The sequence below is a fragment of the Cryptomeria japonica genome, chromosome 2, assembly GCF_030272615.1.
Source record: "Cryptomeria japonica chromosome 2, Sugi_1.0, whole genome shotgun sequence".
In the NCBI taxonomy this organism is placed as follows: Eukaryota; Viridiplantae; Streptophyta; class Pinopsida; order Cupressales; family Cupressaceae; genus Cryptomeria; species Cryptomeria japonica.
Genome location: NC_081406.1, coordinates 670,911,313 through 670,935,598, shown reverse-complemented (window position 1 = coordinate 670,935,598; position 24,286 = coordinate 670,911,313). Strand labels below are relative to the sequence as shown.

Here is a 24,286-nt window from a genome sequence, read left to right as displayed (position 1 = left end):
AGAGCAAAACCTTCCAACTAATTAATGGACTTCTATACAAGATGGGCCTCGACCAAATCTTGAGGAGGTGTGCGACCAAATCTTGAGGAGGTGTGTTATGGAGGAGGAAGTTCGCGGGGTACTAAAGGAGGCACATGACGGATTGGCAGGTGGGCATATGGGACCAGATGCAACCGCCAGGAAGGTGCTTCTGGCAGGGCTATGGTGACCGACTCTACACACGGACGCCCGAGAATGGGTGATCGAATGCGACACCTGTCAATGAGCCGGAAAATCTCTCAAGAGGGACTTCATGCCTCTCTTCCCTTCCCAGCCGCAAGAACTATTCGAACGATGGGGTTTGGACTTTGTGGGACCTCTGAAACCAAGTAGCCTACACCGATGCAAGTACATTGTGGTTGCCACAGAGTGTCTCACTAAGTGGGGAGAAGCTAGGGCTTTGCCTGATAACACAACTTTGAGTATGACACGGTTCTTGTACGAACAAATTGTCACCAGGTACGGGATACCACTCCGAATCACCAGTGACAAAGGAGTGCACTTCGTCAATCAGGTAATCCGTACCATGATCATGGAATTTAAAATATTCCATAACTTGTCTAGCCCATACTATCCTTGTGCCAATGGACAGGCAGAGGCAACCAACAAAGTATTGGTATCAATAATTTACAAGTCATGTGGGGTGGAACAAGAGGACTGGGAGGAAAGACTACCAGCCGCGCTATGGGCCTACCGTACAACATACAAAGTCACTACTGGGCATACACCATTCCAACTCATGTACGGGCAGGAGGCAGTGGTACCAGCCGAGTACACCGTGCCAAGCCATCGGGTGGCGATAGAAAATCGATTATGTGACACCGTAACGATGAATGCAAGGCTAGATGGGTTGGTAAAACTGGATGAACGGAGACTGATGGCATAATGGGCGATTGAGGTGGCACAACGTCGGCGGAAGCATTGGCACGACCAGCATTTGCGAAAAGCCAACTTCCGACTGGGACAGTTAGTTTTGAAGTATAACGATCGAAACGAACTTCGACCAGGGAAGTTCAAGGTCCGTTGGCTCGAACCCTATAAAATCAGAGAGGTCGGCAGTTACGGATCAGTGAAACTTGCAACTCTTGATAACAATCCGATCAAGGACCCTGTGAACGGTTCCAAGTTGAAAATCTACAGGGAAAGAAATAAAACTGTGATTGGGATCAACATGCTAGGATACGCCACGAGAGGACATTGGACCATTGGTCAGGACAAGGAAATCAAGGAAGACCCGGTAGTACAAGGGGAACCCTACCAAAGGGATGACGACTGGGCAAAACCCTTATCAGCCATAGAAGAACGACTTGTACCTAAAAGGGTGGAAGGTGTAGTGGTACCCAGGATTCACAAACATCTTACGAATGCGTATTTCGGAGACCCAGCTGTGTGGGTATGGGTCTCGGGATATTGGAAAAAATGAGCCCCGTACAAAGGGGTTCGGGAAGGGTACGTCGCATATGACATCGATGAAGAAGCAGAAGCCCAGAAGAAAACTGAGAACCCACCTAAAGATGGGGAGCCGAGAGACCTAGAGGAGGAACTCAACCTGGAAGAATATGGGCAACCCTAGGACCATGTTTAAAAATGGTACTGAAGACAGAGGATCTATTTGTCATCGCGTCCGAAGCGGGCGAGATGGAGGCTGGACCTAACTCATTATATCGGGTGATTCCCAACCCGGCTGAGCCACCGGAGATCGACGGGGAAAGAGTAAAATGGTATCACCAATACGGGGACCGGTACATTGACGGCCGCTACAAGGGTGTGGGACCCACTCCATTGGTGGACAAAATATGGGACCTAGAATACGTAGGGACCTACTGCGCTCAGGAATGCTACAAAAGACTACCACGTGTATACATGGTTGCACGACTCAGAAATAAAAGTGAGGACACCCAACAATACACCAGGAGTAAAAAGAAGGATCAATGAGGAGGGAGGCTTGGAACCAAATAAGAAATGGAAGGAGGACAAGGCGAGGAATGACGAACCAGGGAAGGAATGGAGGAAAAAGCAAGGTAGAAGGCTGGGGAAAAGGAAACAAAGGAGACAAGGGGACCTTCTATGTGTAGTAAACTCAATCGACCGGCCAGGGACCTGCACCATAAGGCACAAGCAGGTCAAGCGGTACCGAGTTAAACTAAAAGCAAGAAAGTTAATATTGAAAAAACCGTGCCAGACAAAAGAAATAAGACGATTGGTAAAACAAGGGGTCTTAAAAATTGAGGAAGGGAAATACAGGGAAAAAGCAAGGAAGGCCAAATCAGCGGGCATTAAAAAGTTGGAATGTCAGGCAAGTACAAGCAAAAATAGTAAGGAAAAAGTAAGGTTACTGAGAAAGCAAGTATTTTATGTCAAATTAATAAAACACATTTACCTAACCCTAACCCTCAAAAAGAAAAGTGCTTATAAAAGTTGCCAGGAGACCCCATTAGGCACAATGCAGGGAAGAGAGCAGGGTGAACCCGCAAGCTGGACAACACCGAGTAGAACTACTGGTACGGACGCAGAAGGAGGCCCAAAGGGAGTGACCAATCCGTACGGTGTACGAATTACGCAGTCTGGAAGGCCAGAGAGCCAGGGAGTTGGGTCGCACAGTGTGCGGATTGTCCAACAAGTTATACCGTATGACGTACGGATCCAGGGCACATGAGGCAGGAACCATCGTACGGCGGGTGCACAATCTGGAAGGCGAGTCGAGCCGTACGGTGGGTGCACAATCTGGAATGCGAGTCAAGCCGTACGGATTCACGGTGCTAGGGAGTTAAGCAAGAATCACTGTACGGTGTACGACAACCGAAACACGACGGTAGGAAGGACGCCCTCGTACATGTACGACATACGGAGCACGAGGCACATACGAAAGCTACCGTATGACGTACGGTTTTTCTCCACCGTACGTGTACGACGTTTAGAGCATGGTGTTGGGGCGTACGGAAAATGGCACAAAAACGAAAGGGACCCACTGTACGGCGTACGACTTGACCATACGGACACAATACAAGGCAGGGACACATATCCACGGAATGGTGTACAGACCACACAAACCAACGCATGCAAGGGGAAACCGTACGGCGACAGACAAGGGAGTAGTACGATGGCAACAATTGGGCCGTACGACAAACATTTGGTCGGGCAATCAAGGCACGAAGGTATAAAAGACGAAGCGCAAAACACAAGGAAGGGACCGTACAGCGGGGAAGCTGGAAGTGATACAATGGGCTGTACATACTGGTGAGATAATCTGACCAACAGTTATAATAAGGACGCAGGAAAGGGTTTAGGCAGAAAAGCAGAGAAGGGCAGTTGCAGTACAACCATGATTGCCACAGAGCCTGCCAGTAGCAGGAAAACCAGGAGCAAACCGAAGACAACCAAGGACCCAGAGGAACTCACGGCAGCCAATGTGGCATTCGAAAGTGTGACTGGCAGTGAATGCCGTACCTGGTGGGAAGAAAACCCTCCGGATCATGTGGTGAAGGAATCGCTTAAAAAAGCACAGGTCGACCATGCTGTGCAGATGCCCATATTTAACATTAAAGAGTTCGAGCCAGTCCTACGGACCATGGTATCCGGTTATAACCCTCATGAGCAAACTTCGGTCATCCAGTTTCAAGGGCACACAGTACGGGTTTCATTCAAACCTGAGGATTTCAGGCGCGTATTCGACATACCGGATAAAGGAGCAACCGCTGCCAAACCAACCAAAAAACTTACCAAAGAAAAGAAAAAATGGTTGATAGACCTAGTGTGCAGGGACGATCTTACAGAGGAATAGTGGCTGAGCGTCTAGGTCGATAGCAGAGGGATGAAGCGTAGTTTTATCGCACTAGGAGAGTGGAAGATGTTGATGGACTTGGTTAAAAGCCGCCTGACAGGGGCTAGTCGGGCTTTAGATATCGGCATATGGATGATCGGGTTAATGAACGGGATCAGATGCGGGAAAGTGTACAACTGGGGGCAACTCTTGGCAGAACGCATTCACGACTTCCTGAGATTAGAGCACAAAGCATTCTACATGTGCCATCATGCCATCAGTTTGTTCCTAGATGCAGTACGCCTACAGGTACCACCAGAGGATTGGGGGACATTTGAGCCTCATGGACGGGTAGAACCAAATAAACCCACTATGTACTACTACATTCACCTTGACATCCTCGGTGACACAGCGCAGCCCACAAGGAAGAGGAGGAAGCTAGACACTTCTGTGGAAGTGGAAGAGGTTAGCAGTGCTGAAGAATCCGAGGAATCGAAAGAAACGGAAGAACTGGAAAGTGGGGATGAAGGGCTCCATCTCTTGGAACACACCACCGTGGCGGAGGAGGAAGCAGAGTTGTGCCAGCAGGAAGAAGAGGAAGAAGAAGGGCAAGAGGGGGGGCTGCGGGCACAATGGAAGAGCACGAGGGTAAAGTTTACGCCCTCAAAACTAGCCGCGGCACACCTGGTATCTCAAGAGGCACGTGCAGTCGCTAGCCCCGTAGGAGATGTACGGCCTGTAGGGGTACTATTCCAGAAGATTGAGGAAGGGGAGCCGCCGACACACCGACGAGTATCCTTGCCACAGATTAGTTTAGCCGTACTGGCAGCAGAAACTGGTACAAAAACTGGTACGACGGCAGCAGGAACTGGTACGATGGAAGCAGGAACTGGTACGATGGCAACAGAGACCGGTATGGCGGCAGCAGGCACTAGTACAGCGGTAACGGGGACTGGTACAATGGCAGCGAGAGACTGGTACGACATCAGCTAACTTAGAGGCAGCCTTGGATACTATGACAGATGAGGATATAGACGCTTCGCTGGATGGATGGCTAGGATAGTTCGCGCTCGCACCACATCTCCCCCCCTCCCCCGCATCACATAACATGACCATCGGGCCGGGCGTGACTCCAGATAGAGAGGTTACTGTCCCGGATGAGGGAAGACCTACGAATAAGGAGCAGCAGGGAAAGGACGAGCAGAGTAGTGGCGCGGAGGGGACTCTCATTGGACTCCATATCACGCCACCTGACCCAAATGACCCAGCGGGCTCACTCAGACGATTCCTGGTGGAGCTACAAGGGCTCTCGGATGTTGCACGTGGCATGGCTCAGCTTACTGGACAGATGGAGGCCGGTAATTTAGTGGACGCTACACAGCTGTGTCATTTTATGGCCCAGGGGTGCAAAGATGAGTTCACACAGCATCTTGAGTAGCAGGGATGGCCGGATAAGAGTACACCGGAGATGATTCAGAGCTGGACCCATAGGCACTTGATAGAAGGCTCAGGCACCTTAGGCACCACTTTCCGCAGTATGGAGGGAACTTTCCGAGAGGTCTACTTACAGATGCGGCAACATCAAGCGAAGATAGAGGCCCAACAGATGTACATAGTAACCCTGGAAAAAGAGAGCAGGAAGCAGACGGAATTGGCCTTAGTTGAAAAGAGCTTGAGGAAGGAGATGGAAATGCAAATGACTACATGTGAGGCTGCTGCAACATGCAGGAGAAGGAGGTACAGTCATTGGCAGCCCAGGTGGCGGCGCTCACTTCACAACTGGAGCAAAAAGATAAAAAGTTAATGGAAGCCGCTCACATGGTAAAGAAAGCTCGGGAATGGCAGTTAATGGCAGAAAAGAATCTGAAACTCCAGGCCGGACAGCAACCTCCTACTGCGACCACTACAGGGATGCCTCCTCCCTCTTCTCGGTCTTAGCTAGGTTTTTCATTTCTGTTTCTTTTGTCTGAGTCGTCTGGAAGACGACTACGTTTTTGGGGGGGCTAATGTTAGGGGTAAAAACGTATGTTAGTACGAATAATAATTATAAGTGTGTTATGCGTGTTTATGTTTTGCTGTTGCCGAGAGGTTCCCGTCGAGTAGTTGGGAGTTGGTGACGGTTGGCAACTTGGCCAACCGTCGGGTCTATATATTGTTTGGTTGGAACCTCGACAGGGAGATTATGTATGGAGAATTCGGGACATTGGAATAAAGATATAACTTTCTGGTCTAATTATCACCATTTGTCATTTATGTTATGATATGCAATTGTTCTATTCCATGAATACTTGGTACATGCAGGGAATACTGTGTTATTTGATTATTCACCAACTATACATTTAGGACTAAACAATATCATATGATTGTAATATAACTTGCTGTAAAATTGGAGATTGATTAGTAAATCACCTTAGCCTTTGATTGGCTGAAAATAAGTCGTGACGAAGATGTATCTTGCTTTGCTTTCAATTTACAACAAAAATTTGAGAAAGAGATTTTAACTCTTTTTTTGAGTAATACTCTTGATGAAACACATGATTGTTCTTTATTATGTTTTTGAACGGCTTTTTAGTGTAGTTACTTCCTTGGTTTAGCAAATCCTTCAGAGTATCATTTACTTTTGTTTGACATTGGCTAATGCAGATCTTACACAATTGATCTTGTTGATGTCTTATGAAGTATATCCAGATGAATTTACTAGCAGCTAGACAGTTATAATCTGAGATTTGAATAGAGTAGCTTAATGTTTGCATATGGTGCCTCATCCACTGTGTAACTTTCTTGTTCTATACCATATGCTTTGACCTTTTTGTTTGAATGGCTGATATTATATTTATGTCAGGGCTTGTTTCGGTCAGACTCTTTGCAATGGGTAGTTCTGGATTCTGCAAGCACACTTGAAGGCACTACCTCTGGAACTGAAAAGTGAGCAATTTGCTTACTGTGAAACATTTGGTCACCTTACTGATGCCATTTCATGGAGTTTGTGTATTGAGCTTAATATGATGGTTGAAAAAGAAAAATAATTCATGAATTAAAAACCGTTGAACTTAGATTACATGTCAAACTGGAAAAGGATGAGAAAATATAGTATTATGATAGCAATATCATAGTTTGACTTGCTGTGGAAAATACCTCCTACTTATCAAATATAGTATTGTTTTTGATGGACTGTTCCTTTTGACTGCAGCAATAAGGATTTTATGGAAACACCATTTCAGCTAGGTCCTGCAGGTTGTTATGCTCTGGAGTTGGCATTTCATTCAAGCCAAGCTCCTCTTTTTGTTACATTTGTACTCAACACTCGAGATGGTATCTGGATAAGGTATAATTTAAAAGTTCAAGGTATCATAGTAAGATGAACAATGTTAACCACATGTTTTTCGCATGTTATTGGCATTTACTTTGGCACATGAATGAACAAAAAATACTGACTAAAACTTGTTAACTTTAATGAATTTTGGCAAAGGTTCCAATCGAGTTGTAGGAAGCAAGATATAAGATCTTTTTCTTTCTTTATGTAGGAATCATTTGGGGAAGAATTTCTGTGTGCCATTGGGCGCTGGTCGAGGAAATCCAGATCCTCTTGGATTTTCATTAGGAAATGATGAATCTGCCAACTTTGCCCTTTATTCAAGGACTGCTGAGAATGTTGTCTTATGCTTGTACGATGCCACAAGTACTGAGCCTTCTGTAAGATCTTAGAAAACTATTTTAGAAGTAACAATTGCAGACACAACAAAACAGACATTGTATCATGGTTTAGCTTTAAATGTACTGAGAATAAAATGGTATGCATTGAGGGAGCTTATGAAGTTGGAAACTTACATTCTTTTTTATTTTGAACTGGAATTCATTCTCCTTTACCATTCTTTGAGATTCACTGAAATGGATGCCTTGGCTAGTTACATGTTAGCTACATGTCGTGCTGACCAGTGACTGATAATAGGTGTCATGACTATTAATTTTCTTTTATGCAGTTAGAGATTGACTTGGATCCTTATATAAACCGGACAGGAGATGTCTGGCACATTTCATTGGAAACTCTTGGAGAGTATACTCGATATGGATATCGATGCAAGGTGAGTGAGGCATGCATATGATTGTATGAACTTTTTTTTTTGATCGGTATGATTGTATGAACTTGGTTTATAATTATCAATCCCATTGAATACTTTTGGTCCCTGCATGATGTAAGGTGAGTGAGGCATATGTATGATCGTATTAACATAGTTTATACTTATCAATCCCATTGAATACTTTTGGTCCCTGCATGCATATATTTATTTTATTTTTTCTTGGATACCCATACATATGTTATTTCTTGGATATGTTGCATCACAATTTAGTTTATGATGCTTTTGGTTAGGGTTAAAAATGATTGTTACTGAAAAGTTCTTGCCAGTTGACAGAAAAGATGGTAGTGAGGCTCTTGAAACTAGCTAGGTCAGGTGTTTATTGCAGAACTATTACTGTTATAAACACAATGCTCTATGTAAGAATAGTGCAGAAATAACAAAAATCCTTACAGCACCCTTGCATTACAAAGATCAAAGCAATAGGGAAGTAGAAATTTCAAGGCGAAGGTCATTGGACCAATCAAACTCAGTCTATCTCTGGTGCAATAGTTAATGTAGAAAGAGAACCAATATGGAATCCAATGTTTTGCTCCACTATGCTTCATGAATAAATTGGCAGTTTTGTCTATATATCCTGAACATGAGAAGAGGTGTGAAAATAGGTGACAGTTGGATTGTTAACATTTTCCTGAATCTCTTAGTTAGAATAGTCCAAAAGCTTTGTATGATGTGGAGCCACAATTTGTTTTGAGAGTTTATGTTTAACTTATCTAGGTTACTATTTGTTTTTTATGTGGGATATTTCTTCATCAACTGAGATTAAGTTTGCAAGCACAAGAAACATAATTTTTTATAAACATGTAATGACAATAAAATGAACGTAGTACTCTTAACATGATATAAGATCTATTTGATTTTGAAGTTACAAGTTTCAGCTTAGAAAAGTTAGTCTTTCTGCTTGTAAAAATATCAAACAACAATCAGCACTTTTACTGATCTGATATATCCAGTATAAGTGCAGAAATCAGCAACCATGATAATTGAAGCAAGTTTACAAAGTGACTATAACAGTACATGTACAGATCTGCTAATAACTGAAGAGCACACAGAAAATACTGAGAGGGCGGGGGGCAATGAATCAATATTTCAAAACTTTTGATATCATGAGACCATATAAAACTTTGAGAGAGAAAGCATCAAGACACAAACACAAATTTTATCATGGAAAACCCTTTTGGATAAAAAATCATGGCATACAAAGCTTTCACTAACAAAAAAATGGGCACCAACCCAGATTACATAAGTGAGCACCAACCCACAGAGAGCACCAACTCCAGGCAGCTGAGGCGCCAATCTCAATTTGAGCACCAAGCCAAATACAAAATTCAATTATCAGTGAAACTAAGAAAACATCATACACCCAACACTTAAAATAAAAAATAACAAACAGCAAAATTTCCAGCTCCTTAGTTGCACTACTTCACCAGCTAAGGTGTCCTTCATAGACCACATACATCACTATACCCACTTTGAAGGTTTGCCACGCTAAAAAGAGAAACCTGGAATATATCTTTCAGCTTGATACCCATCAATCAAGGGAACGAGTACAAGAGACCCATTTAATATTCTGTGTCTTCAAATACGGTTTCCTTTGTAAAAACCGTTAAAACATCATCCATGTCATAGCCAAGGAAACGCGTGGGCTAAACTCGGAATGATATAACAGCCCATGATCTCCACCAAGGAAGGCGATAGACCAAAAATATCTTACTCTCCAAAATCGTCTTGTGTATCAGTAGCTCCATCAGATTTTAATCAACATGTCCCATTAGGAATCTTGAATAAAAAATGTGATAGTCAAAGAAATATTATTACCGCGTCTTCACCAAAAAAGAATATTTGTTCAATTCATAAATAAATAAAGGCGTTACACAAGCTCGAAATAGCCCCACTTTCTTAGGCTGTCACACCAAAGGAATCGTTATAAATAAGAATGCAAAAAATAAATTCTGATGCACATAAAAGAATAGCTGTCATATCCAAGACAAATACAGCCCATAAATAACAAACGCAGCCCATGAATAAGTTAATTTGATTCCATGAAAAAAAAATCCTTGAAAACATTCAACTGATGACTTGTCAAACAAGCAAGTAGGCGAGGTAGACAAGCAGACAACGTAAGCTGACAGACAACTAGCTCAAACAGACAGGCAATTAGGTCAAGCTGACACCCTGGTAGCTCAACCAAGTAAGCAAGCAGCTCAACCTAGCAACCAAGCAGTTCAGCCTAGCAACCAAGTAGGCCAACCAAGTAGCCAAGTAGGTCAACCAAGCAGCCAAGTATCTCAAAGATATTTCATTCTAGTTCTCTTTTCAGAAACCAACCTTTGATGTCAATGACAAAATCTGCAACAATAACCCCATCATAATACTCACCTGCAATGGATGCATCATTAGCTGCCAGTAACCAAAACATCTCAATATAAACCATTAATCAAGTGGTCAAAACAAACAAGTACTTAATACCTTGTAAAACAAAGATGAAATAAAAGTCAATATCATCTTTGCCCATTGTCCTCGTGTATCCTTAAGGGAGGGAAAAGAGAATCATGTGAGTATGTTTCCTTCAAACACAGAGCTTTATTGGTTTCCCTGTACTCCATAGAATTTGGTGGGGTGCTTCCTTCACAAAACAACAAAACAATAAAACTGAAATCATAATTCTTCGATTGCTGGAAAAATGATTTTTGTTATTCTGGAAAAATTCGAATGCAAAAGATGGAAGCCATAAGGTCATAAATAACCTATGAACTTGATGTTCCAAAATAGAACAAAGCAATTAAAATTTTATTGTCTTTATGACAAAAGAAACATGAAAAAATAAACCAACTGCTCAGAATAAACATAATAATAGTAGTGTCAAAAGTTTGCAGTCTGCCTAAAATAGAGCAGAAAAGGAAATTCTGCAATCTGCTCAAAATGGAGCAAGCAAAAATATCATTACTGTCTGTCTGGAATAAAAGTGCAGTTCAACTAGTGATAACGCCTAGAGCCAGTGAAAATAACATTTAACATTAAGACAAAATTTGCACCTAAGATCAACTTAAACATGGCACGAAAACAATATTTATAAATTCTGATAATAGTCAGATTTTCCATGGATTCTGATTTTTCTAATGCATTGTGGCTAGCAATGCCAAATGATGAAAATCTATCACTCCCTTGTTGTGAGGAAGGTGTTCTCTATGAATGGCAACTTCTTTCTCAAAATTGCTAAATTTCCTTTGACAGGTGTTTTGTAAAAAATCTAACCTTCCTTTTGGCAGGGGCAACCACAAAATGTCTGCAATTTCTAATAACTTTTTTATCATCAAATTGAGTCCCACACTTCAAATTGATCATGGTTGAAAGTAAAAGTGAATTCTTTAGTAATCCAGTAACATAAAGGACACCATCAAGGTTAATAGTATCACTAGAAGGCATACGGAAATAATAGTTTCTTTCCCAGTAACATGATATGTGGCACTCAGTAAGTTTTACCTATATACCAACCTTTTGCTCTTGAAATCTGTTGAAAGATTTTTCATTGAAATAGTGTTGGTAGTTTCAAGCTTAGATGAAAGCTCAGTGAAATTGCTTATATAGTTGTTGTTGCTTGCCCTTGTCCTTATTCTCAGGACATTGAGAAGCATAGTGACCAAACGTTTTGCATTTGAAACACTTGATATGGCTCAAGTCTTTCTTCTCTTGATGAAAATAATTTGTATCTTAATACTTACCTATCTTATCCTTCCTATGTCTTTTCTTGTCACTTTTCTTTATCTTCCCAATTAAAACTTGGTTCTGAATATCTTCCAATTTGACAGTAGTAACTTTAAATCAAGTATCTTTTTGAATAAAACTGTCCCAAAGTTTGTCAAAGGTGGGAACCTTGTTATGAGCAAAATCACCTTAGACAAACTTTTCTTAGGATGTTAAGAACCCATTTAATGCTGTGGGTGTTGAAATGTGGTATATGCATTCTGTTTATCTTATTTTATCATCAATTTTTGTTTTAGAGAGGAAGATTTATTCTTCCTTTATACCTATCGGTGGTGCCCCTTCACCAAGGGTCACCACTCTTCCAAGTTGGTCTCCAATAAAATTTTTATTAATAATAATATAATAACTATTATATTATCATATAATATAATAATTATACAATATTTTTATAATATAATTATATTATCACATAATAATATAATTATATTATCACATAATAATAATATAATAACTATATAATATAATTAAAATAGAATTATACTATCATATAATAATATAATTATATTATCTCGCAACAATAATATTATCACAATAATATCCACCATTATGGCATATCCATAGATATCACCTCATGAGATATCAATCATTATGGCATATCCGTAGATATCACTTTACATGATATCCACCATAATGATATATACAACCATTATTGTGAGATCGCCACCTTACAATAATGGTGAGATGTACAAGTGTTCATCATTGTGAGATCGTCACCTCACAATGATATTCACCATGGCTCATCAGAGGGTGAACGCACAAGTACAAGAAAAAATCATCGCAGATTCTCTCACGTGATGTTGTCATGGCGTCACACACATGACATCCACCATGAACCATATCAGAGGGTGGAGATAAGGGCTTTCACCTCAAGTCTCTCTCAAGGAGAAATGCATTAACAAGAGTTTACACATTAAACATCTTTTCTCAATTAAAAGAATAGCATACCTTTCCACCATGTCTCTAACATAGTGATACTTGATCTCCACATGCTTGACCTTTCATGAAATACAAGGTTGGAGTCTGCATCATTCTTGGTGTATTCCAAGCTCACCAAGTATTCATCTATCCAAGAATATCATGACCTAGGAGTCAGCATAAAGGCCATGGGACTCCATCCCATGAATCATAGTCCTTTGACTGATCACTAGAGAAACCATCTTGACATGGTCCACTCCCTCTGAACCAATATGACCAAGATCCTCAGATATCAATCGAAGCACATCCTCTTAGCTGCTCCCTCTGTCACGGAAGCATCCCCTGCTCACATGGTTCCAGTCATGGAAGATATCTTGCTTTAGAAGACTCTCATCATTTGGTATGATCCTCATATGACTGGAAGTGCTAGGTCCAACACCACCATGGATCTACTGTCATAAGATTGAGCCCTAGGCAGGAATATGACCATCCTGAGATTTAGAACTAAATCTCCTTGCAGTATGCTCCCTCTCATTGGAAGAGCCTTCTTGTCTCAACTTGCTTTGTAACCCTAGATGCTATCATCACCTGCACAAATGCCTCTATGGCTTTCACAAGTGAACTATTGCACTTTTGCAAGTAAATATTTGTTTGCAATGGTATAATGTGGTGCAGAGAGAGCGTCTCGGTTTAAGTCAATGTTTTGTTCTTTTTGGCCTTGTAGTTCAAATTAGTCAGGGATACCATTTCATGCTACAGGCACCTTCCAGACCCTTATAAGGGTAATCGGCCTCGTTGTCAATACCACCATTCTCCAAATTGAAATGCAGCATCCATTAATCCACCATTGCACCCATGGTTGGTTGTTGGTTGAAGTATCACAATCTACAAGCTCTTGTTCAGACAAAGATATTAACTTCCCAGTCACAATCTGATTAACTCCTTCAACCGCTGCAACCATGGAGAAAGCCCAACAATTTATACCCTGGGGGTGGCATCGTGGCACAAAATCCGATGATGTCTTCATTGGGAACGATGTTACCATGTGTTTCTGTCCAGCATTCAATGCCCTTGTCATACAACAAGGCTCCAATATCTTCTAAGGAAAGTGGATGGCCCGTACAAGCCTTTACAATTTGTTTCGAAACCACATGAAAATCATCACCTGGAGACACCCTTAGGAAAGCTTGCCAGCTAAATAACCGAAGAGCATCGACTTCCTTCAACCCACTCATCTCGTAAATAGATTCGGGCAAGACCCAACCAAGATTGAGAATATGCCAGTCTCTGGATGTTATAATCACTCTGCTACCAGGCGACAACCAATCCTCAGCCAACGCATCCAATTGCTCACGTGCATTTACATCATCTAAAATCAGGAGCACATGCATTCTTCCCAAGCGTTCTCTCATTAAACCTTTGCCCATATCAACGCTCGTCACTTTGTGACTATAATTTATCATATCTTGTAGAATTATTTCTTGCAGTTTTGCCAGTGCAGTGGAGCTTACGTTACTTACAAAGAAACTTGCCTCAAATTTACTATGAATTTTGTTGTATACAGATGTGTGCGGAACTACAGGTCCTTTCTCCCTTGGTTTCGATGCGGGAGATTTGCTTCCTTCTTTATTGCTAGCAATATGCAGAGGGAGTGTGGGCAGTCGTGGATGTTTCTATAGATAACGTGAGAGAAATGAGTCTGAATATCAATCAACAATCATCATCACCATCTCTTTTACGCTGCCGCAGGCTCCCCCCTAGCTATGTTATTCAAGATATGCCCAATGGTTATTCCATGGTGACATTGGCGTTTCCATCTGCAATGCAAGCGGAATGGCATTCGATGCGGGGCGCTGGTTGGCCACTCTTCAACGGATGCGCGAGAGGTTGGCCAGCCTTATGGTCACCAACATCTTTGCAAGAGTGCTTCCCTGGAGGGATGACAAAGCATGATGAAACTGGCACAACGGATGATGAGCAGTTTCTGCTGCAATGTCAACACCTCCTCCACGAACAGGTGGACTACTTTGTCCGGTTCAAATGAGGATGGAGTTTGAGTCATCACCAGAAATAGCACCGATCCAGGCCAACCTAGCGGGGTCGTTCTTTGCGTTGCTACTTCGCTTTGGCTTCCCGTTCCTCCCAATCGTGTCTTTGATTTCTTCAGAGACGAACAAATGAGAGCCGAGGTATTTTTCTTCCTTTATCTTCGTTGCATTCAGGATTTGAGTGAAACCGTCCAATCCATATTTTGAGAAACATAGGATGCTAATATGCTGCTATTGTTTGCGTGCAGTGGGATGTGCTGTCGAGTGGGAACACAGTGCAGGAGCTTGCTCACATTGCCAATGGAGTGCATCTCGGAAATTGCATATCGCTCCTCCGGGTAAGTTTACATTGTACATTTTGTTATTAGGGTCTTTCCTGGGTTTCGTACCTGCTCTGATACCATGCTGAAATGTGGCATACGCATTCTGTATATCTTATTTTATCATGAATTTTTTTTTTAGAGGAAGATTTATTCTCCTTTTATACCTATCGATGGTGCCCCTTCACCAAGGGTCACCGCTCTTCCAAGTTGGTCTCCAATAATTATATTATTAATAATAATTTAATAATTATATAATGTAATAATTGTACAATATATTTATAATATAATTATATTGTCGCATAATAATATAATTATATTATCTCATAATAATAATATAATAATTATATAATATAATTATATTATCATATAATAATATAATAATTATATAATATAATTATATTATCTCTCAACAATAATATTATCACAATAAATATAATATAATTATATTATCACAATATTATCACAACCTTTATGTTGTCTATGTCGGCCTGAAGGAATCTGACCATGGCATCAACACTCCCTCTTTGTTGATTAGGCCAATTAGGTCACTTACATATTTGTCTTCCTCAGGCTGGAAGTGATGACCGACGCTGCCAATCTTCAACAATGGGTAGCAATTCTTCATTCTCCACCTTCATCGTAATTGCTGCAAGCTGATCATGAAGTTTTGTGATCTTCATTAGGAAGGTGGTTAGTGTGCCTTTGTCACTCCTGTGTGGCTCTAAGTTTGTTCTTTTGTAGTGTCTAACGAGAGATGTTCACACTTCACTAGAGAGTGGTCAAGATGTAATATATCTCCTTGTTGATTTCTTTTTAGCAATGCAAGGAATCAAATGATGCGTAACAAAATCCAAGATGATATGCTTTGCCTTGGTCTTCTTCTTGTTATGTTCAATCAAACTGAATAGGATTAATTGGCATGGGTCAACATGGTTCCTACAAAGAGCCGAAGATCAACTTCTTCCAACAACATCTGCAACATACATTTCCAAGGAGTAAAATTTGAAGCACTTGAGGTGCCCCTTGCTAATTCTGCCCTCAAATCACTGATTTCTACCCTTAGGAATTTTGTCAAACACTTGCCTTTCAAAATCTGAACTTGCTGATTGGTGATTCGTTTTGGTATTTCAATGAAGATAATGATAATATGCATTCAATGGACTCAAATGAAAATATGCAAATGACTGAAATGAATTTAGGATGTAATACATGTTGGGATTGAGTTGTCATTGATGTCAACTGATATTGCAGGTAGGCTATTGTTGTGCGAATCGCACACCCATCCCCGTCTTGGACAGGGACCCCCCAGTTTGTGCCTTTCTGTCCTGCCCTGAAATTTGCCTAAGTCTTGAATTTCCTGATCCTGAAATTTGGTTAAGTCTGGAATTTCCTGACCATGAAATTTGGCTAACTCTGAAAACTGAGGAAACCTCCAAAAACTAGAATTTGCAATATAACTCCTGAAGGTCTGAAACCACTCTCAAACATCCTGAAAGTATATATGGAATATAACTTATCACTTATACTTAAATGTTATATTCCATTAAATGATCCTCCGAGGAGAACTGGACAAACTTGCCCAAGTGCCCAAGCTCGCACTTCTTGAGAAAACGTTTAAAATCGCCCAAAATGCCCAATTTCGGACCCTGGGGCTAAAATGTGAAAAAGTTCAAAAGTTGCGAAAATGCCCCAGAGGTCCGAAAATCACTTAAGTTGTCCAATTTCGGACCCTGGGCCAAAAAGTCAAAAAGTTGATAAAACTGGCAGGGGGTCCCAAAAAGTGAAATGTTGCAAAAGTGCCTTCAGGTCCGAATTTCACTTAAAGCACCAATTTCGGACCCTAGGGCCGAAATTCGAAGTCTATTCTAAATTTGCAAAATGCTTGAAAGGTCTGAAATTCTTAGAGTTTGCAAAGAGGGGCTAAGGGTCCGAAGTTTTTTTTTAAAAAAGGAGGTGCGCAAGATTTCCAAGTGGTCCGAAAATTACCTTAAAACTTCAATTTCGGACCATACCTGCGAAATTTCAAGTTTTGGCGAATTTGTAAAAAGGTTCAAAAGCCCCGAAATCTGCAAGATCATACTTTAGCTCCGAAATTCGAAAAGGCAGAAGCTTGCGAACAGAGGCGTCATAGGGCCCGAAGTTTATTGTGAAGCATGTTTAAAAGTTCGAAAGTCTTTCAACTTGCCAAAAGCCTAAGTCTCAAAAACGCCCCCAGTTCCGAAAACGCGAAGTGTTTAAAAAGGGGACGCACTTGGTCTGAAAATCGCAATAGTGCCCCCCACCTCCGAAAATCACCAAGCGATTATGTTTTCGGACCCTTTCGACCAAAGTGAAAAAACGCGAAATGTTTCCAAAGGCGTAAAAACTCCGAAAAACACTTGGAAGCTTGTTTTCGGACCCTAGCTCCCACAATGAAAGATAAAAGGAAATCGCGAAAGTCCCCCCCCCAGCTCCAAAGTTTGTTATAAATTTGCCAAAACGCGTTTAGCTCCAAAAGTATTCCCAGTTCGCCAAATGCTTCAAAGCTCCGAAATCACTTAAGTATTCCCAAATTCGGACCTTGGGATAAAAAAGGTTAAAACGCGAAATTCCAAATATGCTGAAGGGTCCGAAGTTTTTTTATTTGCAGAAGTGTTTAATGATCCGAAAATTACCCTTCAGCTAGAATAAAACGCCTTATGGTCCGAAGTTTTCTTTTAAAATTCCAGAACGCCAGGAGGTCCGAAGATGATAAAGTTGCAAAATTCAAACAATCCGAAATTTCCCAAAAGGGGTGCTTTAGGTCCGAAAATGCTTAAAGTTTGTACGAAACCCCAAGAGCTCCGAATTTCACCCAAAACATCAATTTCGGACCATGGGGCCAAAATTTAATATTTGGAAGGTTTGTAAAAAATCCCCATAAGGCCCGAAATTCGCCTTGAGTACGCCAAATTTCGGACCCTGGGGGGCTAAATTGGAGAATATGATGAAATTTCAAAAATGTCTAAGTTCTCCAAAATTCACCAGAAAAGCATGAGAGTTAGAGTTTTAAAATTTGCAGAAGCTCTTCAAACCTCCAGAATCGCGCCATAAGAAGATTTCAAAACGCCCAAGACTCCAAAGGTAAAATCACGCAGAAGTAAATGCCCAAGGATCAGATTTCACAATCGAAGAGAAAGAGAAGCATTTTCAAGATACATCTCACAAAGAGCTTCTCAAGCCAGACGTCGTAATTAAATTTAATGTTTGTTAAAATTAAATTATTTAATTTTCCAAATTAATTTAATTAAGTGAAATTGGTTGATCGCAAGACGTCATCGAAGAACCAGGAGAAAGACCTGAAATGCAAATCGAGGAAGGATCGCAATTCAAGGCTAGGTGCTGAAGACTGGAAAAAGAAAAGATACAGGAGTGCAAGAGCAACCAAACATTGGGAACCGTGCCGCTGAACAAAGATGAAGTCCACCACCGGGACTAAAGACCAAAGAACACTCTGAATGCTGCAAGTTTATGCATTATCAAAAAAGCACACAGCTGGATTTAAGTCCATAAATTCAGTTTTAAAGCTGAAATTGCTTTATTGTAAACCGCCTATGGGTCCCGTGCAAGATATTTTTGTGGATAACTATTCCCAACCACCAAGAAGATTGGATAGACCTGAATTAAAGCCAAATAGTGGCAGGTAGTTGAGATAGTTGCTGGTTGGATAACTGAGAATTAATTAGGCATGGGTTAAAGCTGTCAGCTTCTGGAAGACGGATCAGGGCCCTTGGATGCAGTCCATCCTAGCCTTCGGTTCAAAATTGTAATATCTATAAAAGGCAGAGGCCTTTCTTTTGTAAAGGGTCAGAGATTGTTAGATGGTTAGATAGTGAGATGGTTAGATAGTTAGATTTTAGAGTTAGAATAGGTTAGATCTTAGCAGTAGCATAGAGATGTTGCAGAAATTGTTGTAATAGGGAGATGAGATCAATATATAAACATTGATTTGGTGTTTATCGTCTTGTTTTCATCCTGTTTGCATGGTTTCTTTTAGTATTTTAGATAGATCTTTCTATTTTGGGTGTGCAGGTATTTGATAGATTCGGGCTCATACCACTGAGGATATGCTGATTGTGTATCCTTTTGTGTGGTTAACCTGAGCCTTCGATTGTGCTTAGTTCAATTGCAGGTGTCCGTCTGAGCTGCGCCAGAATTGGGTGCTTAGCTGTGCGTCTCCAGTCTAAAAATCTTCCAAGTCCCTTTGAAGATTGCACCGTTCCTGCAAGCTTGTGAGCTATTCTGGCCAAGCAGGAATTGGTTATGTGGAATCTGTCTACCCGCATACCCGTGTTGTTCGTTTTAGATCTCCTAAACCTTTCCTTTTGCTCTTTATTGCATAATTCGAGAATCACAGTAGACTAGCTTGTTGCGAATTGTAAGTCCCCTTGTGTTTCCAGCTTAAACACATCAAGCCACTGAGAGATCCTGCAGTCAAGACTTGACAAAAGAAACCTTGAGGTAGTCTCCTTTGATCAAACTTAGAAAACAGCATTAGAGACTTCCTTATTTGAAGAGAGAGTAGGATAATCAGTCAGCTATTCTATTTTGCGTTGGCCGTATGGAGTTTGCAGCAATGCGATTTCAGACATGTCAACAGCTACCTGTAGAGGTATGTCATCCGGTATAAAGAAGAGTGAATCGGCATGGTGAAAGACAAGTAGGTATTGAGACTATCAGTGACCTCACCGGTATGAGGTGAGATGCATGTGTTAGCATGTTGAATGATCACCGGTAGAGCATAAACCGGTTTGGAGGTTGGCTGCCTGTTTATGATGAAGAGGCAAAATGTCAAAATGATCTCAAACCACCGAAAGTGAAGATGTGTTACCGGTAAGCAGGAGGAGAAGGTCTCACTAGTAAAGGCTTGTGCCGGTATGAGTTTGTTGAATTTTCAAGTGTAAACCGACCATATGTCGGTGAGCTGAGTGTATGACCGTTGTGATGCCATGTGGAGCTGAGGTGGCAAGCATGCAGAGGTCGGTGAAGTTTCCATCGACATGGTTGTTTAAACAGCTAAGTTGACATTAATGAAACTGCCACAAATCACGGGATGATAACAGATTGATGCGGCTCGAGGAAGAAAGAGTGACAGAGAAAGATCAGGGAGTTGTTGGTGCCTGGATCGAAGCAAAGAAATCAGACTGCAAGAGGACCTCGAGAAGGAAGCAACTAGGTCATAAATAAGTTGACAGATTTCAAGGCCGAGGATCATGGTCGGGATTGCTATCTTTAGAAAATAGGCATTGGATAATGGAAAAATGCGTACAGATGCATTCCTCGAATACAGGTGATTGATCCAAGGCAGATTGGATCGGATCTGATGCAGATTTGGTGGGTGAAGGAAACCCTCACCGCCCTCAGTTTGAATTGATTCTTGGAGGGAAAGCTCAAGTTTAAATATGATGACATGAGACTGTGATTGTTGCTGCTGCAGAGTGAAGGCAAGCGTGAAATTGTTGTCTGAGAGCCGAAGAGATAAACACTTGAATTGTTTATGAGTGAAGACTAGACTGGTAAGGAGAAGTAGGATAAACCGGTGTAAGGAACAAACCGGTGGAGTGAGCATAGAACACAAAGGTGACAAGCCAACAAAATCGGTACCTGATAAAGAGTGATCAAGTGTGAGTTGAGGTGTGAAGACATCGTGAGAGGAGATTTAAAAATGTTTTGAGCAAAGCCAAGTTGCAGAGTTGGTGGAGAGAATATAGACCGGTAAGGTTGAAACCGACAGAGCAAAATATTGTAAGGCTGCAAAACTTCATTTGCAACAGTGATTTTATTTGTATAACTGAGTTTTATGTTGTTTTCACTAAGTTGGAGCTTAGTGCAGGGGTTGTAGCTCCCTTAGGTTGTAGCCTATAAATTGTGTAGGAGTTGGTGCTCATAAATTAGGGGTTGGTGCCCTAAATATTGTAATAAAAAATTCTTTATGAGGCTGGATTGGAGCAGAAGATCTCCAGTAGCTATTCTCACCGAGTGTTGGCGGCAATATTGTACACGGAAATAAAACTAGTTAATTAAGTTGTAATTGTGTTGGTTAGTTGGCAACCGAGGGGTGGCAGTTGTGGTGCGACGGTTGGCGATCGCACCCCCTCGACATCTTTATATACTTCCGAATGTAACTTGTGGAGAACAACGACTATGAATGGAATAACATATCTGATACTTGTCTGATATCTATGGCATTATTCTGCATTACGTACTTTATGCTTTAAGTTATTCACCCAAGAGGGCAAACATTTGGCGTCGCTGCCTAGAGGTACTCGAGAACGGAAGACGCGGATGGCGCACGGACATGATGGGCCTACCCGTTGGTGAGGTAAACCCAGAGGCCGACGACGCCCGAACAGAACTTTACACAGGAGAAGACATCGCAACGAGAGAATTTTCAATTCTGCTTCGGTAGCCATCCAGACCTATGTCCGATGAGAGGCGACGGGCAAAAATCCCACCAAGTGCCGTGTGGACAGTGTTGGAGGTGCAGGATGTCGCCAGACCAAGAAGGAATTGAACCTTGAATCTTCTATATTCAAATAAAAGTGTCATTGAGACGAGTTGTATATGAGGAAATGTATTGTGAATTATGGAAATGTACGGCAATTAATGCCCAATCTATTGAATAAAGATAGAAAAAACAAAACAGAAACGAACGAGTGGGAGGTCGCGCAGAGGGCCTTGATTCTGGAGCAGCAAGTAGAACGAAGGCGTGGGCTAAGGCAGCTTGCTGAGGGACGACCGACTGAGGGGTTGCTCGAAGGGAACCCAGGAGGTGTCACGGAGGTTGCGGAGGCAGAGATAGACGGAGAGAAGTACACTCTCTACACTGTCGTAGGGTTGCCCGAAGGGAACCTAGGAGTCACAGAGGGTGCTGAAGGCGACCTCTATAGTTCGCCTGAATACCACCACCATAGGGTAAGAAGTCACGAAGAGTTGGTGGAACAAACAAGGCGAAATCTAAACTTGATCGACGCTACCAGAGACCTACTAAAGAATTTGTCTATTTCGGAGGACAATCGGAGGGAGATGACCGAAGGTGACGGTACGACCGACTATGCTGAGGGAGCACAAGGGTATCGTACGAGAGGCAATTTGTTTGGTGCGGGGTCAACAACCTTCTCCGGAGGACCCACGAGTGGAGGGTCAGGCGCAGGAGGCAGAGGCGGACCAGGTACAAGCACACAAGGCACCAGAGAAGCGAGACCGAGCGATGGGATGGCCAGTAAACAAAAGTTGCCGAAGTTCAACGGCGAGGGGAAGGAAGATCCCGTCCACCATTGTCGAACGTGCGAAACCATATGGTCAACGAACAGTGTTACTGACCAAAATGAATGGGTAACGCAGTTCCCAACCACGTTACGTGGAGTTGCCATAGATTGGTACTCTGATGTGGACAAGCAAAAAGTGGCCACATGGGGCAACCTACAGAAGGAATTCACGGAGGAGTTTCAGTTGCTCCGTGATGACAATGAATTGTAACGGAGATATACAATACCAAACAAGGTACCAAGGAGACAGTACGGGCATACAGTAGGAGGCTGAAGGAATTGCTGGGTAAAATGGAAAGCCAACCAGCAGAGGGATTGAAGAAACGATGGTTCGTTGAAGGATTCAAATCCTCCCTACGAAAAAAGATGAAAATTGTACCCTCGACGTCATATGACGACGCCTATAATAGGGCGATGGACCTAGAGAGTGAATACAAAACGTCAAAGAAGAAGAAAAGTAATAAATATTCATCTGACGATGATGAAGACTCTGACGGGGAAAGCAGCAGCAGTGGCGAATCGAGTAAAAAGGTGCACGCTCTCCAAAAGGACATGGAACGAATGCTGAAAGAATTCAAAGCCATGAAGGGGAGTACAAGTAAGACTGAAGAAAACGACGTGTGGTGTACCGACTGTAGGAGTGACGGACACACCAAGGGGTCCTGCCCCAAGAAGGCTTTCTGCGACATTTGTCAGATTGCGGGACATTTGACAAAGGAATGTCCCTACAATATGAAAACCAGGAGCCAACAAGTTGTCTTCACGCAAGAGCAGCCGCCTGTCGGAACTTCGCAAACCAACACAACGACATCATTTGGCGTTACCGGGACAACAGACGCGGCAGTGGAAGGAATAGCAACAATAACAATAACGGAAGCCGTATCCAGTATGATGCCAAGGGCCGGCCAATTATCCAATGTAGGGCTTGTAATCAGTGGGGGTACTTCGCCCGTGATTGCACGAAGGAAGCCACCTCTCAGCACCTCTGCCGATGGTGTGGGCCAGGCGACCATGAGGACGCAAATTGCCCACAAGCAGGGGTTAATCTCCTCAACATTGAGAAGACTCGTGAGAAAGAAATACTGGCAATCACCCGCGCCCAAACGAAAAAGGCCACTTATCTCGACCCTCGTACGGAGAAGGAGAGATTACGGGAGGCAAAGGCCAATATTGAACGTGAGATGACGGCCGAACGACGGGACAATGAGGTGGTGAGTACATCATCTTGTATGGAAGTCGAAAATAACATCATTGGGCAAGTACTGCAGATGGAAGTACCTATAAGGGTAAAGGACCTTCTAGAAACAATGCCACAGTTAAGAACCGCCATTTTTAGTTCCATACAAACCACTGCGCAGGCACCTTTGCGTGCCACACGGGCAGAAGTTCTGGTCAGCCCCTTGGCTGACCCAATGTTGTTAGCCTTAAATAGTGGTCGACATCCTGCTGTAGTAGAGATGGGAATTCTCGGGGCTATCCTCAAAGACACCATCGTGGACGGAGGTTCGGGGTGAATGTACTGCCAGAGGATACGTGGAAGAAGCTGGGGAAGCCAAAACTATGGCCACCCACGTTCAACTTGGTAGGTGCAGACCAACACGGCATCAAGCCACTCGGCACCCTGATGGCCCAGCCGGTCACCATCAGCTCGCAACCTTTCATACTAGATTTTGTGGTAATCCCACTCAAGAAGAAGGGGTACGACGCCATGTTAGGCAGAGGGTGGCTGGTTATAGCAAAGGTGAACCACGACTGGAAAAAGAACACCCTTTCTATGGAGAAAGGGGGGCGGAAGTACACCATTGATCTGAGGACCCAGGTTGTTGACGAGGAATGGGCATCATCTTCGGAATTAGAGGGTGAAGGAAAAGGCTACTCGAGGGACGAAGGATGGGGCTACAGGGAGCCCAACGACGAAGGGATTCTCAAACTAGGAGAATGCTCCCAGGATGAGACAGGGTCATTGAATGGGCTCTTCCACTGGCAGATGGAGGATTACGAAATGTTCCAGAGC

General features: G+C 42.4%; 1 protein-coding gene across 3 annotated transcripts in view; it reads left to right on the top strand.

Moving 5' to 3' along the window:
• Nucleotides 1-24,286, top strand: part of LOC131034013 (isoamylase 2, chloroplastic) — a 374,673-nt gene that overhangs the window by 86,467 nt on the left and 263,920 nt on the right. For all 3 annotated transcript variants that reach the window (XM_057965350.2, XM_057965347.2, XM_057965346.2), the window contains 4 exons: nt 6,642-6,724; nt 6,990-7,124; nt 7,324-7,492; nt 7,780-7,881. In XM_057965350.2, coding sequence (XP_057821333.2) covers nt 6,642-6,724; nt 6,990-7,124; nt 7,324-7,492; nt 7,780-7,881 — 489 coding nt within the window. The remainder of the gene's footprint in view (nt 1-6,641; nt 6,725-6,989; nt 7,125-7,323; nt 7,493-7,779; nt 7,882-24,286) is intronic.